Source organism: Chlorocebus sabaeus, chromosome 2 (genome assembly GCF_047675955.1).
Source record: "Chlorocebus sabaeus isolate Y175 chromosome 2, mChlSab1.0.hap1, whole genome shotgun sequence".
Taxonomy (NCBI): domain Eukaryota; kingdom Metazoa; phylum Chordata; class Mammalia; order Primates; family Cercopithecidae; genus Chlorocebus; species Chlorocebus sabaeus.
The window spans coordinates 19962831-19979379 of record NC_132905.1 but is presented as its reverse complement, the minus strand read 5'-3'; the positions used below and the strand labels follow the sequence as shown (position 1 = coordinate 19979379).

Sequence of the window (16549 nt, the reverse complement as noted above, 5' to 3'; positions counted from 1 at the left end):
CTGGGCATGGTGGCACATGCCTATAGTCCCAGCTACTGAGGAGGCTGAGGCAGGAGAATTGCTTGAATCCAGGAGGTGGAGGTTACAGTGAGCCAAGATTCACCATTGCACTCCAGCCTGGGTGACAAGAGTGGAACTCCATCTCAAAAAATCAATCAATAAATAAATAACACAACATACCTCAAGTACCTCAAGTGCTAGGAATGGTGCCTGAGACTTAGTAAGCACTCCAAACATGTTAACTATCATTATTATTATTTTATTTATTTTATTTTATTTTTTTGACACAGTGTCTCATTCTGTTGCATAGCCTGGAGTGCAGTGGTGTGATCATGGCTCACTGCAGCCTCGACCTCCCGGACTCAAGCGATCCTCCCACCTCAGCCTCTGAAGTAGTTGGGACTATAGGTGAGTGCCACCATGTCCAGCTAATTTTTGTATTTTTCTTTTTTGTTGAGATGGGGTTTCACCATGTTGCCCAGGCTGGTCTTGAACTCCTGGGCTCCAGCAGTCTGCCCACAATTGGCCTTACTGTTATTATTTTTATTAGCTTTATGGAAAAAAGTCCACTTCGGGCTTGACTCTTCCAGTGTACATTTTGGGGACAGGATTAATAAAGTCATCAGTGGTTCTGGAACTTCTTTGAGCCAGAGATGACTTGGAGAATCTGAGACTATGTGAGAAAATGCCTCCCAGAAAAACACAGATAGTCTTGCACATATGTTCATATCACGCCTGAAGTTTCAGGGTATTTATGGGTCTCTGAGGCCAAGGCAAGGGCCCCAGGACCAAGAACCTCAGAAAACAACAAGCACTAAGGACTCTAGGAGGTCTGGAGCCCGTGAGTGTCTTGGTGGGAACAGCCAGCCACGCAACAGGCACATTACTCTTTCAGGGCTGGGGCGTGTACGTGTGCTTTAAGTCAGCAGCTGTTTTTAGCTTTGCTATATATGGCCAGGGGAGGAATGAGGGCTATAGGAGGGGGAGGGGTGCCAAGCAGCTTACAACAGTGTTTGGAAGGCCAGAGCTCCTGCACCAGCCCCACCTTCCCCTTCCCATGCGAGAACTGGAGAGCTTATCCTCAGACCAAAGAGAAAGCCTAGAGGACAGGGAGGGGTCTGCCAGATGGGAATGGCAGGGCTTTGAAGACGCCGCCAAGTCAAGTCACCTTAGAACAATGAGTGTCAAAATTTTTGGACCATGACTTGCAGTAAGAAACACATATTACACTGCAAAACACACATAAATGCAGACACTTTTAAACACACACACACTCTCACACATGGTGTGTGTGCATATATATGTGTATCTCCCCAACTGAATAAATATTTCAGAAAATAATACTTTATCTTACTCTCTGTGAAATACTCCGATACTTTTCTATTCTGTTCTGTTCTGTTCTTTCCTTTTTGAAAAATGCAGGTCCTGACCCATTGAATTGACTTCACCATCCACTAATGTGTTGACATCTCCAGTTTAGAAAACTGCTGTTTCCTTTGTAGCATTTGACTGCCAGAAAAGCAGGCAGTGGAGAAGACTTCTGAACCTTTGAGGATAAGATGCGAGTTTCAGCTTTATCTCCTAGCTGGTGGCAAGTTTTGGACCTCCCAGTTTTTGCATTCTCTGTCCTCTCGTCCTGGAGTCTCCCTCCGCCCTTGTCACCTGGCTCACTCCTGCACGTATGTCGGGGCTCGGCTTGCAGCTGACTTCAGGAAGCCTCCCTGAATGCCTGGGTCTGGTCAGCTGCCCGCTCTGGCTTTGTTACTCCCCTGTCTGTCCCTACCTAGCACCCAACACAGAACTGCAGGACAATTTCCTGTTAGATTTACTATGAAGACAGGGAGCATTTCCCTTCTGCTTATTTCTACACTACAGGTGTAGCATCGTGCTAGCTGCATCATAGTCACTAAATAAATATTTACTGGATGAATCAATAATAGGTAATAGTAATAAGAGCAATCACCATTTACTGAGTACTTATTCATCCCATGAGAAGTCTTTTGAGAGAGTAGGATAGGTCCATTTTATAGACAAGGAAATTAAGGTTTGGTGAGTTTAAATAATGTGGCAGGGCCAGGGAAAGGACCCAGGGCAGGGCTGCCAGACTCCCAGCCATTCCTAATCACAGGATCTTATTTGTCCACATTCCCCTCAGTGATACCCAGGTTGGGGCCAAGGGTGAGGGCAGATCCTTAACAAACCCTTGGGGGACTGGTGACAGCTTGATTAAAGAGATTTTCCGAAGCAGTGGCCACATCTAATTTTGGAGAGTTGCACCTCGTGTGTGGCTTGGGAAAGAGAATCTGTGAGGTGGATGTGGATGTGGGGTCATCTGGATGTGGGGTCATCTCATGTGGGAGAAGTCTGGGGCTCTGATAAACCAAGGCAGCAGGGCTTCTGGTCACCTGGCCTGAAGAGCTCTGGGCACACCTGGGATAAAATCCAGGGCCTGCAAAGCCTGTGTGATCCGGCCCAGGCCCACGATGTCTGCACCCCTCGCTCACTCTGGCATTCGTGCTGTTCCTCAAACCTGCCTTGGGGACTTTGCAACGGGATTCCGTCTGCCTGACGGGACCTACTTCCTCTCCAGGCCCCTCCATCCTGCCTCTGAGACCACTCCATCTAAGAACACCATCCTCTTCTGCCTCTATTAGTTTTTTCCATACACTTGTAACTTCTGGAGATTACATGTATGTTTGTTTTCTAGTTTATGCTTCTCCACTGGATAGGGAGCTCCTTGAGGACCTCGTCTTGCTCACTGCCCCTGCCCTAGAACTTGCCGTGAAGCAGTGCCTGGAACAGACCAGGTGCTCAGTAGTACTGGTTGCATGAATGAATGAATGAATGAATGAATGAATGAATAGATTTTCCTCTTTTAGACATATTAGGAGATGGGTCTATGGTTTCCTATGCTCATTTTGACCCAGAGATTTGTGTCCTGTGACTCACATCCAGACCCAAAACACACACAAACACACACACATGCACATAAAGACACACGCACACACAGACACGTGCACACAGACACACATGCACACACGCACACACACACCTTGGTCTGAAGAGAAGAGGGACGGGAACGAACATTCTACGCATGCCTACAGTGCACCATAGGTAACAGACGCCTTATAAGCACTCAAGGATTATCTCCATTTTTAGCCAGAGAAACTGAGGCTTGCTCTCTGCTGTGTCTCCAGTGTCTAGCACTGTGCCTGGCATAAACATCTGCTGAACTGAATTGCACTAGATTCAAGAGGCTCAGAAAACAGCTCAAGGTCACCCAACTAGCAAGTGGTGAAGCCAGAATCTGTGCTCAGGGCTGTTCAGTTCCCAGCCAGTGCTGGGTAGCAGCCATAGGCACCTGCACAAACTCCAGTGACCTCGTTAACATCCAGACACCTACCAACTGGCAGCCCAGATGCAAATTTATCCTGCACCTGAGGCTGCTCTCAATGTGTCCAATAGCCTTGGCTTCAACAAACCTTGCTCCCTGGGCTGGCTGATGCCTTTTCCTGCCTCAGCTGCCCTGATCCCAGCCTCAGTCCCACATTTCCTGGCCACTGTCAAAAAAAGGAGACACTAGTGATGAATACAATGTCCTACGAATGCCTTCTGACACCAAATGTCATTTGTAAAAATTAGCCAGTTATGAGTTATCGGTGTCAGTTCCTCTTTCCAATGCAGCTCATTAGGAAGACTTTATAGAATTATCCTGCATCAGAAAGAGTTGGAATGACCATTCAAAACCGCAGCCAGCAAACTTTTGCCATAAAGAGTCAGGTAGGGCGGGGTGTGATGGTTCACACCTGTAATCCCAGCACTTTGGGAGGCCAAGGCAGGTGGATCACTTGAGGTCAGGAGTTCAAGACCAGCCTGGCCAATGGGGCAAAAACCCATTTCTACCAAAAAATACAAAAAAAAAAAAAAAAAATTAGCCGGGTGTGGTGGCAGGTGCCTGTCGTCCCAGTTACTCGGGAGGCTGAGGTAGGAGAATCACTTGAACCTGCGAGGCAGAGGCTGCAGTGAGCTGAGATTGTGCCACTGCACTCCAGCTTAGGCTATAGAGTAAGAACCTCCCTCAAAAAACAAAAAAACAAAAAAACTCAGGTAGTAAATACCTTAGGCTTTGCAGGACAAGAAGTAAAATTGAGGATTTTTTTTTTTTTTTTTTTTTTTTTTTTTTTTTTTTTTTGAGACAGAGTCTCACTCTGCCGCCCAGGCTGGAGTGCAGTGGCCCGATCTCGGCTCACTGCAAGCTCCGCCTCCCGGGTTCACGCCATTCTCCTGCCTCAGCCTCCCGAGTAGCTGGGACTACAGGCGCCCGCCACCTCGCCCGGCTAGTTTTTTGTATTTTTTTTAGTAGAGACGGGGTTTCACCGTGACCTCGTGATCCGCCCGCCTCGGCCTCCCAAAGTGCTGGGATTACAGGCTTGAGCCACCGCGCCCGGCCTAATTGAGGATGTTACGTAGGGGGCTTTCAAATAATTTTGCATGCCAAAAAATATTGTTCTTCTTTTTTTCAATTATTCTCAGCTTATAAGCTGTGCAGAACTGACAGTGGGCCAGTTCAGCCCATGATCTATGGTTTGCTAGGCCCTAATTTAAAGCAACACTTTTTAAACTTTGTTGTGTATAAAAATTGCCTGATAAGCTTGTGAAAGCAGCGTTCGGGCCCACACGCAGAGATTCTGATGAGAAGGTCTGGGTGGGCCACTGAATTTGCATTTCTAACTGGTGGATGGATGGTGCTGATGCTGTCCCCCCACCGCCCACATTTTGAGCGGTACTGATATTCTAAAGTGTCCCTTTTCATAGATGAGGAAACTGGCTTAGCTAAGTGATATGTCCAATGTTACACCCCGTGGACTAGGTAATGACAGCTGCTCTGCCACTCCACAGGGGTGTTTTGCCACAGAAAACTCTTCTCTGTTTCTTTAACCCACTACCACTCTCATGCTTCTGAGCCTTTGTCCTCACTCCTCTCTCTGCCCCACGCCCACCCTCACAAATGTAACTTTCCTGTAGAGACCAAGCTCAGGCGTCACCTCCACTTAAAGCTGATCTCCTCAAATCTAAATGCTGCTTTCCGCAACAGCATCTGTACATACTTGTGTATAATGTATATAATTGTTTGCCTGCATGCCTATCTTTGTTTTTTGATTTTTCGTTTTGTAGAGATGGGGATCTTGCTAGATCGCCCAGGCTGGTGTTGAACTCCTGGCCTCAAGTGATCCTCCCACCACGGCTTCCCAAAGTGCCGAGATTACAGGTGTGAGCCACAGAGGCCGAGAATTGCTTGAGCCCAGGAGTTTGAGACCAGCCTGGGCTACATAGTAAGACCTCATCGCTACAAAAAAGAAAAAACAATTAATTAGCTAGGTGTGGTGGCATGTGCCTATAGTTCCAGCTACTCAGGAGGCCGAGATGGGAGGATTGCTCGAGCCCAGGAGTTCAAGGTTGCAGTGAGCTGTGATTGTGCCACTGCACTTTAGCCTGAGCAACCGAGTAAGACCTATCTTTAAAAAGTTTTAAAAAGGAAACACAAAAGGAATGTAGGCTGGGCACAGTGTCTCACACCTGTAATCCCAGCAATTTGGGAGGCCAAGACAGGCAGATTGCTTGAGCTCAGAAGTTTGAGACCAGTCTGGGCAATATGAAAAAGCCCTGTCTCTACAAAAAAACAAAAAAAACAAAAAACAAAAAACAAAAAACAAAAATTAGCCAGGCATGGTGGTGCATGCCCATAGTCCCAATTACTAGGGAAGCTGAGGTTAGAGGATCGCTTGATCCTGGGAGGTCGAGGCTGCAGAGAGCTGAGATCATGCCACTACACTCCAGCGTGGGCAACAGAATGAGACCTTGTCTCAAAAAAAAAAAAAAAAAAAAAAAGAGAGAGAATCCATGGATGGATCATGGATGGATGGATGGATGGATGGATGGATGGGAAGATGGATGGGTGGATGGGCAGGTAGATGTATGAATGGCTGAATGGGTAGATGAATGGTTGGGTGGAAGCATGAATGGGTGGGTGGGTGGGTAGATGGATGGATGGGCAGGCAGGTGGGTGGGTGGATGGACGGATGGATGGATGGACGGGTGGGTGGATTGGTGTGTGGATAGATGATGAGTGGATAGATGGATGGGTGGATGGGTAGATGGGTGGGTGGACGAATGAATACTCCTCATGATCTATTGCTTGAAAATAATTTTCACGGCAAAGTTAAGACTAGAACCCGATTCTGCTAGAGTATATTCCATGGCTGTTTATGTTGGAGCATACCGAACATGCTAACGGTAGTAGTTATATCTTATTGTGTGTTGAGTGTGCACTTATATGGCAGGCTTTGTACTAAGCACTCCCACTAATCCTCTTGATAACCCCTTTATTTGCTCCATCTTTACTACAAGAAAATGGATGCTCAGAAAGGTAGAGCAGCTTGCCCAAAGCCACACAGCAAATCACATCCTAGCCCATCTGATTCTGTGCCAATTGCCCATCACCTTTCCCACCCTCCACCAGGGTTTCTCACCCTCCCTGGCCCTGCCCCACCTCTGCAGGCCCCCAGCTGGCCTCACCTCCATCAGCATAGGTCTCGGTGCCATAGCCGTCTTGCAGGCCATTGTTCCAGGTGCCCTCATACTTGGCACCGCTGCTTGAGCTCTGCCGGATTCCGTAGCGTCCCTTGAAGCCATGTGTCCACTCGCCCTTGTAGAGCCAGCGCCCCTTGGTCTCTATGCCCAGCCCATGCCGTTTGCCCTGGCTCCAGTATCCCTCAAAGGTATTTCCGCTGGGCCAGGTATAGACACCTGCCACCTCAAAGCCAAAGTTCCAGGAGCCAGAGTATTCGCCCTGGCCCTTGGGGCCTGTGCACAGTCCGTGCCCATGGGCCTTTCCCCCCTCCCAGCCCCCGCAGTACGCCCCACCGTCATCAAAGTCAAAGCGGCCCCCGCTCATCTCATCATAGCCCCTGACAACCTCCCCGTCCTCCAGGGTGAGTGCAGAGGGCGTGGGTGATGCCTCCAACACTCCTCCTGTGACCTCCGGGGCAGGCCCCCAGACTCACCACTGCGCCCCAGGAGGGGGGAAGCAGGATGCCAGCAGAGGCTGAAAGAGCCCCGGCGCCAAGTCAGCACTGGGTTGGCTAGTCAGTGCCATGCCCAGGAGCCCCGACTCCACCAGCCAGAGCAAGGCTGCCTGCTGGGAAGAAAGCAGGAAGGAAAGGTTCAAAGTCCCCACAAAGCGTCCCAAGTCTGCCTTCCAAGAGGTCCAAGGGAAAACGGTGTGATCTCTTCAAGAAGCCCAGTGAAAGCGTGGGGTGGAGGGGTCCCCAGCCTTTTCAAAGAGGGGAAATTCCCCTCGGTGACAGCCCCTGCCTGAGGCTGGGTTCCCGCAGCCCGCTGGCCCCCTTCTCCACCCCAGTGGGTGTGCGGGGCTGTCGGTCTCCCCGCCGCTGCCCCGCCCCCTTCTCCAATCCTGCCCTCCTCCCCGGATGGAAAGGTCAGTGTTGCCCTAACAAGGCCATTGGATCTCAGAAGCTGCTCCCAAAATAACCCCCGGCCAGCCCAGCCTCCTTCAAAGCGGGAAGGAGGGGTATTTCAAACCGTGCCCGTGCTGCAGACCCGGGCAGTGGCTGGAGAGATGAGGAAGGAGGCTGAGAACTGAGTGCAGGCAGCCCAGGGAACCTGGTGTCCTTTTCTCCCGGGAATAAGAGCTGCCTTCCATTCTCAGAGTCCCCTGGGTCTGCGGGCAGGGAGGGCGCCGGGGAATCAGGGAAGGGAGGGGAGACAGAGACCAGTAGAACGCCCAGTCCTGGAACACTGAAAATCCCCCAGAGCGAGGAGGTTGGCAGATCTCAGCCCCATCACCACTCACATGGCCTAAGGGGACCTGGGGTTACAGCACCACTGCCAGCCCCATCAAGGAATCCGGTGACCTAAAGAGAAAGGAATGGAGACAGTTTCACATGTGCTTCCGCAAGCAGAGGAGGGAAGTCAGAAAGAGAGGGGAGGCTGTGGAAACAGAGTCTGGAAGATACACCAAATCTCAGTCCAGTGCTCACGCATCACCCTGAGCTCCCTCCACCCCGGAGAACCTGGTGCAAGAAGCAATCATCTATTCCCTTTCTCTATCCCCTGAAAGGCAAAGAGAAGGGAGAGGAGCCTGCCCTCCTCGCTGCCTGAGACACAGACTGGGCTTCCCGCTAGCTTCCTCTCCCCACCCCTTGGTACCTCTGCGCCCTCCCTGCCGCAGACCCAGCAGACCCTGAGGGTCAAAGGAGCCCCCTTCCTGTCAACCCAGGGTTGTGCTGTAATGAGGTCCTCTCAGAAATTCTCAAGGGTCATGATTTTTTAAAAATTTCCCTTTCCGAGCTGTCTTTTCCTCTAGTGTCCTAGGAGCCTGTGAGGCCAGACTTCAGAAAGCTCTTGGGGCAGGGCCAGGAGAGAAGGGCCCGGGTGGATTCCCAGCCACTCAGGTTCCCACCAAACTCCAGTAAAAAGAACAAATAAATCTCCACGGCAAGAAGCTGTGGCCAGAGCTAATGATTGTAAATCCCAGCTAAGCCCAAGGTTAATGGGAGTATAGAGGAATTCTGGGAAAGGTAAGCGCCACTAGGAAGATCTGTGCGTGTCTGTGTGTGTGTGTGAATGCATGTGTAAGAGTGTGTGTGAACATGTGTAAGAGTGTGTGTGAAGTGTATGAGAGTGTCTGTGGCAAGAGTGTGTTGTGAGAGTGTGTGTGGTGAGAGTGTGTGTTTGTATGTGTGTGTGTTTGTGTGTGAGTGTGTGTGTGAAGATGGGGATGGAAGAGAAAGAGAGAACTAAGCACACAAGGTGCTAGAGAACATCAGACAATTATCTGACTTTAAATTTATCTGACATGTTTCCTAACCCCGTGATAATTTAGGCCACATCAAGTCACTGCGGAAGTCTTGTTCCTGTTCGGGAAGTGGGTAAAAAATGTTCCCCGCTTTCCTTCCAGCGGGTTATCTGTTCTTAGGACTTGGTTCCATCCTTGGTCACAGCCCCTGACCTTAAAGAGCCCCTTCTGTATCTGCGTTTCACCACCAGGTAGAGACACCCAGCCTCTTGGGCTCACTGTCACTGTCTGTTTGCCAAGCTGACAGGGAGCACATAGTGGATAAAGACTGTGTCCTCTGGGTAGTTAGATGTGAGCCCTGGCCAGGTTGACTGACAGTCTGCTTGCACAATTCACTTCTAAGAACACCTCAGGGCTACTCCCAGGGAGTTCTGCTTTCGCCACTTCTCACTGAGGTCTTCCGAGAATCACAAACTTTTTTCGAGCTCTGCTGTCAGGGGAAGAGCATCTCCAACTGGAAGCTAGGGGAGTTTGAGCTGCGGATTCAATATTGTAATCATACGCTTAGGCCAGGCGGCCATTGCTGCATCTTAGCAGGGTGTTCCACCTATGTGAATTTAACCACTGTCCATTCATAGCAGCTCCCTAGGGTAGCTCTCTACCCAGGTTTACTACACGCAAGAACCACCTATAGAACTTAAAAATATAAAGAGATCCGAGAGCCCCACCTGAGACCTACAGAATTAGATTGTCCTGGGAGAAGACCTGGGCAGTCGAATTCTTTTAAAAGCTCGTCAGATGAATCTGACTCTCATCTCTGGTTAAAAACACTCTAAGTGCCTGGTATAGGGGCTCACACCTGTAATCCCAGCACTTTGGGAGGCCAAGGCTGGAGGATTGCTTGAGCCCAGGGGTTTGAAACCAACCTGGACAACAAAGTGAGACCCCCACTTCTACAATTAAAAAAAAATTTTTTTAATTAGCCAGGTGTGGTGATACACACCTGTGGTCCCAGCTACATGGGAAGCTGAGGCAGGAGGATCGCTTGAGTCAAGGAGTTGGAGGCTGCAATGAGCCATTTTGGTGCCACTGCACTCTAGCCTGGGCAACCCTGTTTCAAAACATAAATAAATAGATGGATAGAAAATAACAACGAAACCATGGTAAAATTTCAAATTAAGAAACTGTTTAATAACATAAAGATTCATGAATCCGTTTACTGCAGGATGAGTAGTTTTGGAGTTAGATACATCTTCAAATCCCAGTCCTGCCCCTCACAAGCTGTGTGACCTGGGACCAATTGTCAATTTCTCCAAACTGCAAGTTTTTCATCTGTAAAAGTCCCTACCTCAGAGGATTATTGGTATCAAGAATAACAGTATCTACCTTATATGACTGGGTGAGGATTACAGAATTAATACTGCAAAAAGGCTCAGAACACACTACACGTACAATCAGTGTTAGCACTTATGAGTATTACTCTTACATACTAAATTACTTTTCAGGCTTAATAAAATAGTCATCAAAGAGGGAAGAGAGAACCCTTCCCAAATATTAAATATCTTGACATCGAAGCACTCCTTATTCTCATGTTTTAAACTGAAAAACGAAGTTACTGGTAAAGGGATACTATGACTTTGTAAAGTTTAAGTAAGATTCTTTGCCAAATTTGGTACTGGCCTTACCTGCCCAGAGCTTTCTGATAAGTTACCATTCGTCCTGCCTTTTAAACAGATGCATTTCAGGGAAAGGGAGACCTCTTGTGGTGTTACATGCATTACAACAGACTTTCCTCAGAAAAAACAAGTTCTTCAAATCCAATGGAATTTACTAAACTTGAAATATTAGCCGGGCATGGTGGTGCATGCCTGTGGTCCTAGCTACTCAGAAGGCTGAGGCAGAAGGATCGCTTGAGCCTGGGAGGTCGAGGCTGCAGGGAGCCATGATCACACCACTGCACTTCAGACTGAGTGATGGAGCAAGATCCTCTCTCAAAAATAATAATTATTATTATAATTTAAAAATAAATAGGCTGGGCGCGGTGGCTCACGCCTGTAATCCTAGCACTTTGAGAGGCCAAGGTAGGTGGATTATCTGAGGTCAGGGGTTCGAGACCAGCCTGGCCAACATGGCAAAACCCCTTCTCTACTAAAAATACAACAATTAGACGGGCATAGTGGAATCTTCCTGTAACCCCAGCTACTGGGGGCACTGAGGCAGGAGAATCACTTGAACCCCGGAGACAGAGATTGCAGTGAGCCAAGATGGTGCCACTGCACTCCAGCCTGGGCAACAGAGTGAGACTCCATCTCAAAAATAAATAAATAAAAATAAAAAATAAAATAAACTTGAAATAATTATAAACTGGTTTTAAAGGCAGCTAGCCTATTCCCTCTCTTCATCCCAGATCTCTTCCCACTCCCTTGTTCTGTTCCCTGGTCACTTTCTCCCTCTATTTCCTGCTCAACTTCTCAAGCTTGACTGCTTCTCTGGGAGCCTCAAAGGGAGAGAACTGAAAATCCAGAACAAAGAGAAGGACTGTGCCCAGAAATCCATTGGAGTTCTCAGCCGTGGAAGGTTCAGCAGAGCGAGCCTCATCACCCTTGGAAGCTTTTCCAGGCAGGTTTCCTGGCTGGACTAGTGCCCTTCCCACATGCTGGCTCCTCCCCCAAACTATGAGTTGTTAAAGCAAGGATTTTCTTCTTTCCAAAAAATAGTGAATAGTGCTGCAGTGAACATAGGTGTGCATGTATCTTTATAATAGAATGATTTATATTCCTTTGGGAATATAAATCAGTAATGAGGCTGCTGGGTCAAATGGTATTTCTGGTTCTAGGTCTTTAAGGAATCGCCACAATGTCTTCCACAAGGGTTGAACTCACTTACATTCCCACCAAAAGTATAAAAGCATCCTTATTTCTCCAGAGCCTTACCAGCATCTTTTGTTTCTAGTTTGTTGACTTTTTAATAATTGCCATTCTGACTGGTGTGAGGTGGTATCTCATTCTGGTTTTGATTTTGCATTTCTCTAGTGATCACTGAATCAACCCAAATGTCTATCAATGATAGACTGGACAAAGAAAATGTGGTACATATACACCATGGAATACTATGCGGCCATAAAAAGGAAGGTGATCATGTCCTTTGCAGGGGCATGGATGGATCTGGAAGCCATTATTCTCAGCAAACTAACAGGAACAGAAAACCAAACATGTTCTCACTTTTAAGTGGGAGCTGAACAATGGAAACACATGGACACAGAGAGAGGAACAATGGGGCCTGTGGGTAGGGTGGGGGAGCAGGAAGAGAGAGAGAGCACCAGGATAAATAGCTAATGCATACAGGGCTTAATAGGCTTAATACCTAGGTGATGGGTTGATAGGTGCAGCAAACCACCACGGCACATGCTTACCTATGTAACAAACCTGCATGTCCTGAACATGTACCCCAGAACTTATTTATTAAAAAACCTGAGCACCTGTTGTACAGTAGGTATTGCAGCTCATCTGTGTCTACCCAGTGCCTGCATATAGTGAGTGCTCCTGGTCTTCCCAGCATCTAGCAGCTGATGACCCCTTCTGAAATCCTTTTTCAATTGACTTCTAGAATCTCTCTCTCTTGGTTCTGCTCCTGCCTTACTGGTTCCTCCTCATCCCCCTGAGTTCTGTACCTTGGGAATGTGCCAGACCTTCGTTCTCTGGCTTCTTTATCTACATTCATTTCTGAGGAGGTCTCTAGTCACATGACTTTACATAAACTCCTTCTACCGATGACTTCAAAGTCTGCGTCCCCAGGCTGCACCACTCCCCTGATCTTCTGTCAAGACATCCAGCCACCTACTCAACATTTCTAAACATCTCATGAGCATCTCAGATTTGACAATAACAAACAAAACTCTCAATCTCCACTTGCAAATTTGTCCCTCCAGCCGACTCCACAAACTTATTAAAACCTTTGGAGTCAACCTTCATTCCTGTCTTTCTCTCACACCTTAAATCTAGTCCATCAGCAAATCCCTGAAGGGATTTGGATTAAAATAATTCTAGAACAGGCTGGGCACAGTGGTTCACACCTGTAATCCCAGCACTCTGGGAGGCAGAGGCGGGTGGATCATGAGGTCAGGAGTTCGAGACCAGCCTGGCCAACATGGTGAAACCCCATCTCTACTAAAAATACAAAAATTAGCCGGGTGTGGTGGCATGCGCCTGTAGTCCCAATTACTCGGGAGGCTGAGGTAGGAGAATTGCTTGAACCAGGAGGCAGAGATTGCAGTAAGCTGAGATTGCGCCACTGCACTCCAGCCTGAGCAACAGAGCGAGACTCCGTCTAAAACAAAACAAAACAAAACAAAACAAAAAAAAAACCTTCCAGAACACATATTATCTCCTGCACTGCCAAGTACCCAGTACCAAACCTATGGCCTGACTCACTGCAGTAGCCTCCTAACTGTCCTCTTTGCCTTCCCTTAGTCTGCACACAGTAGCCAGTGCTCTTTCAAAAGGTTAAGTCTCAGCTGGGCATGGTGGCTCATGCCTGTAATCCCAGTACTTTCAGAGGGCAAGGTGGGCGGATTGCCTGAGGTCAGGAGTTCAAGACCAGACTGGCCAAAATGGCAAAACCCCATCTCTACTAAAAATACAAAAAAAATTAGCCAGACATGGTGGCGCACACCTGTGATCCCAGCTACCTGGGAGGCTGAGACACGAGAATTGCTTGAACCCAGGAGGTGGAGGTTGCAGTGAGCTGAGATCGTGCCACTGCACTCCAGCCTGGGTGACAGAGCAAGACTCTGTCTCCAAAAAAAAGCTAAGTCTGGTGATGTCTCTCTCCTCTGCTCCCCCAAATGGCTCTCTATCTCACTCACAGTAAGAATCAACACCTTTAAAATGGCCTATCAGGCCCTCCATGATCTGGTCTGACCGAATTCTCTCTGACCCCACCTGCTCAAGCTGCATTGACATCCTTGTGGTTCCTTCTGCCAAGAATGCCCCTCCCTCAGGTGCCCCCATGGCTCACTCTCTTACTTCCTTCAGGTCTCTGCTCAAATATCACCTTATCACAGCATCTTCTCTGCTCACCCCAAATAGCAACCCTATCCCTAGCCCACCCCTTCCTATCTCCTAATTCTTCTTCTCTCCATACAACTTATATGTTCATCACCTTTCTCTACTGAGGACAAGGATATTATTCTGCTTACTGTTCGACTGCCAGGCTCTAGTACAGTGTCCCTGATGTGTTGTAAGCACTTCATACTCATTGAATGAATGAATGAATGAATGAATGAATGAACATTCAATGAAAACTTGTTCAATAAAGACATGTGGAAATCAAGATGTTACTTTTTTGGAACATCAGAGTGAGACTTAATCCCTCAATCCACAAACCAAATCCATTTTCCTAGATGTATGAGAGAAAGGAGGTTAGTTTGGTAAGTCGCATTCACAAAAGAAAGGGACCCTGATGTTAAAGTTGGCCCAACTGGGTCTGAGCAGAGTAATTTTTAACTTCAAGATTCATGTTTTGAGGAAGATTTTGCTGAGATGTAGATAACTTACAACTTATTCCCACAAATCGGGAATGACTCAACTTTTATCCAAGTTGGATTTTGAGTTAGTAGGTCACTGGAACTTTGCCCTTTTCAATCCTTACACCCCTAACACCTTCGTATGAAAAATATACGTATCATCATTCTCTGGTGACTGCTGCACTAACATACAGCACTAAGCAAATAACCAGACCGCTGGCTTGGAAAGCAAACTAAAAGGGATTTAAAGGCTTAAGAACTCGTCTTAATTCAAAGAACATGTTAAACCCACTTAAGATGAACTTGAATAGCTCACTACTTAATTACAATAGCTCCACTCCTCTCCAGTTTTTATTTTATTTTTGAGACGGAGTCTCGCTCTGTCGCCCAGGCTGGAATGCAATGGTGCGATCTCGGCTCACTGCAAGCTCCGCCTCCTGGGTTCACACCATTCTCCTGCCTCAACCTCCTGAGTAGTTGGGACTACAGGCGCCCGCCACCACGCCCAGGTAATTTTTTGCATTTTTAGTAGAGACAGGTTTCACTGTGTTAGCCAGGATGGTCTCGATCTCCTGACCTTGTGATCGGCCCGCCTCGGCCTCCCAAAGTGCTGGGATTACAGGCGTGAGCCACCGCGCCCAGCCCAGTTTTTGGTTTTTAAAGGTGAGCCAAAACATTAGTTGTGGAGGTGAAAGCAGGGTGGTACCTTTACAACCAGAAGCTTAAATTTGGGTCTGGGAATCCCTGGGAGTCCCTGATGCCCTTTTAGGAAATCTGAGGTCAACATTATTTTCATAGTACTAAAACATTACAGGTTGAGGTTCCCTAATCTGAAATGCTTCAAAATCTAGAACTTTTTGAGCACTGACATGAGGATCAAAGGACCTGCTCATTGGAGCAGCTTGGCTTTTAGGATTACGGAAGCTGAACTGGTAAGCATGTAATGCAAATCTTTCAAAATCTAAAAAAATTCTGAGATCCGAAACACTTCTGGTCCCAAGTATTTCATGTAAGCAATATTCAACCTGTAGTTGCCTTTTTCACATTCATACTCACAAGTGTACAAAAGTTTGCCAGAGACCACACAATATGCGATATCCCAGAGACTGAGTGCAGAAACATATGAGAATCTGTCTTCTAATTAAGCCAAACATTAAAAAAGATTTGCAAAAAGGTAGAACAATGCCACTCTTCTAATATTTTTTGTTTTGGAAAAGCTATTTTTCATTCAGAAATTGTTAGCTTGTAATGAATTAAATATTTTAAAATTATCTTAAATTTCTAATATGGTAAACATTAACATACATCCTTTTGGAGACTGTAACAAAACGTTTTGGGTCCTGAATTTGTCAGTGTAAAGGAGGTGCTTACAAAAAGTTTGAGAATTTCTGCCTCAGATATACTAACTAGTGCACCTTCTGTCACCATTATTAGGAAATATGTCACAGCTTCTAGAGCTGTGATAAGGTATTTTGCTCCCTCCCTTTAACCAAAGCCTTCAGATGTCACTAAATCCACACTAAACCAATGACCAGTAGAGGACTCCCACTACTTAAGCTTAGGGTTTTTCTAGTAAACACCCTTCCCCTCTCCCCCAAGAACAAATCACCTATTTGTTGAAGCCCACATCCCATTATCATCAATCAACCAGACAGCCAGCGCGATATTTTAGTAAATAGTATAAATGTATTTTGTAATTTAAACAAAAGCTTCTGTTAACATTATTGCTAACATAACTAGACACTGTCACTAAATTTGGTGGCCCTGCTTAGGATGGTCTGAACACATGCAACATTCTTTTTGGAGCCACGTGAAAAACAAGGATTCATCATCCAGCTGAAACTGAAGACAGATTTTTTTTACCAAACTGGGGGGGATTTTGAAATGGTTGACCAAATCTGTGGGATACAGAATGTACAAAATTCTCTTTTGGCGTTGCTGGGGTGACAGGGCAGCTCAAAGAGGTAACCATCTAGAACATCTGAAACTGAGGTATGAGACCTGTATTACAACTAATAACAAAAAAACACACCATATACTTAAAACGCTGGAGATGGTGAAGACACACACTAGTTTCAAATATTACACCTCCTCCCTCCAACTGAAGCAGCCCATTCCAAGCTGCTTGAGTAACTGCATGTAACATGTCTCAGGATGAATAGCACCAGCAGGGGCTTCTTTAGTGATGGTTAATAACTCTCTCAAAC

The 16549-nt window shown here is 47.0% G+C and overlaps 1 protein-coding gene across 1 annotated transcript in view; it reads right to left on the bottom strand.

Moving 5' to 3' along the window:
* JPH2 (junctophilin 2) overlaps positions 1–7882 on the bottom strand; it is an 80749-nt gene extending 72867 nt beyond the window's left edge. Inside the window, exon 1 of the mRNA XM_008016752.3 lies at positions 6577–7882. Within this exon, the coding sequence (XP_008014943.3) occupies positions 6577–6955 (379 nt within the window). The 5' untranslated portion in view covers positions 6956–7882. The remainder of the gene's footprint in view (positions 1–6576) is intronic.
* Between the last annotated feature and the right edge of the window lie 8667 nt (positions 7883–16549).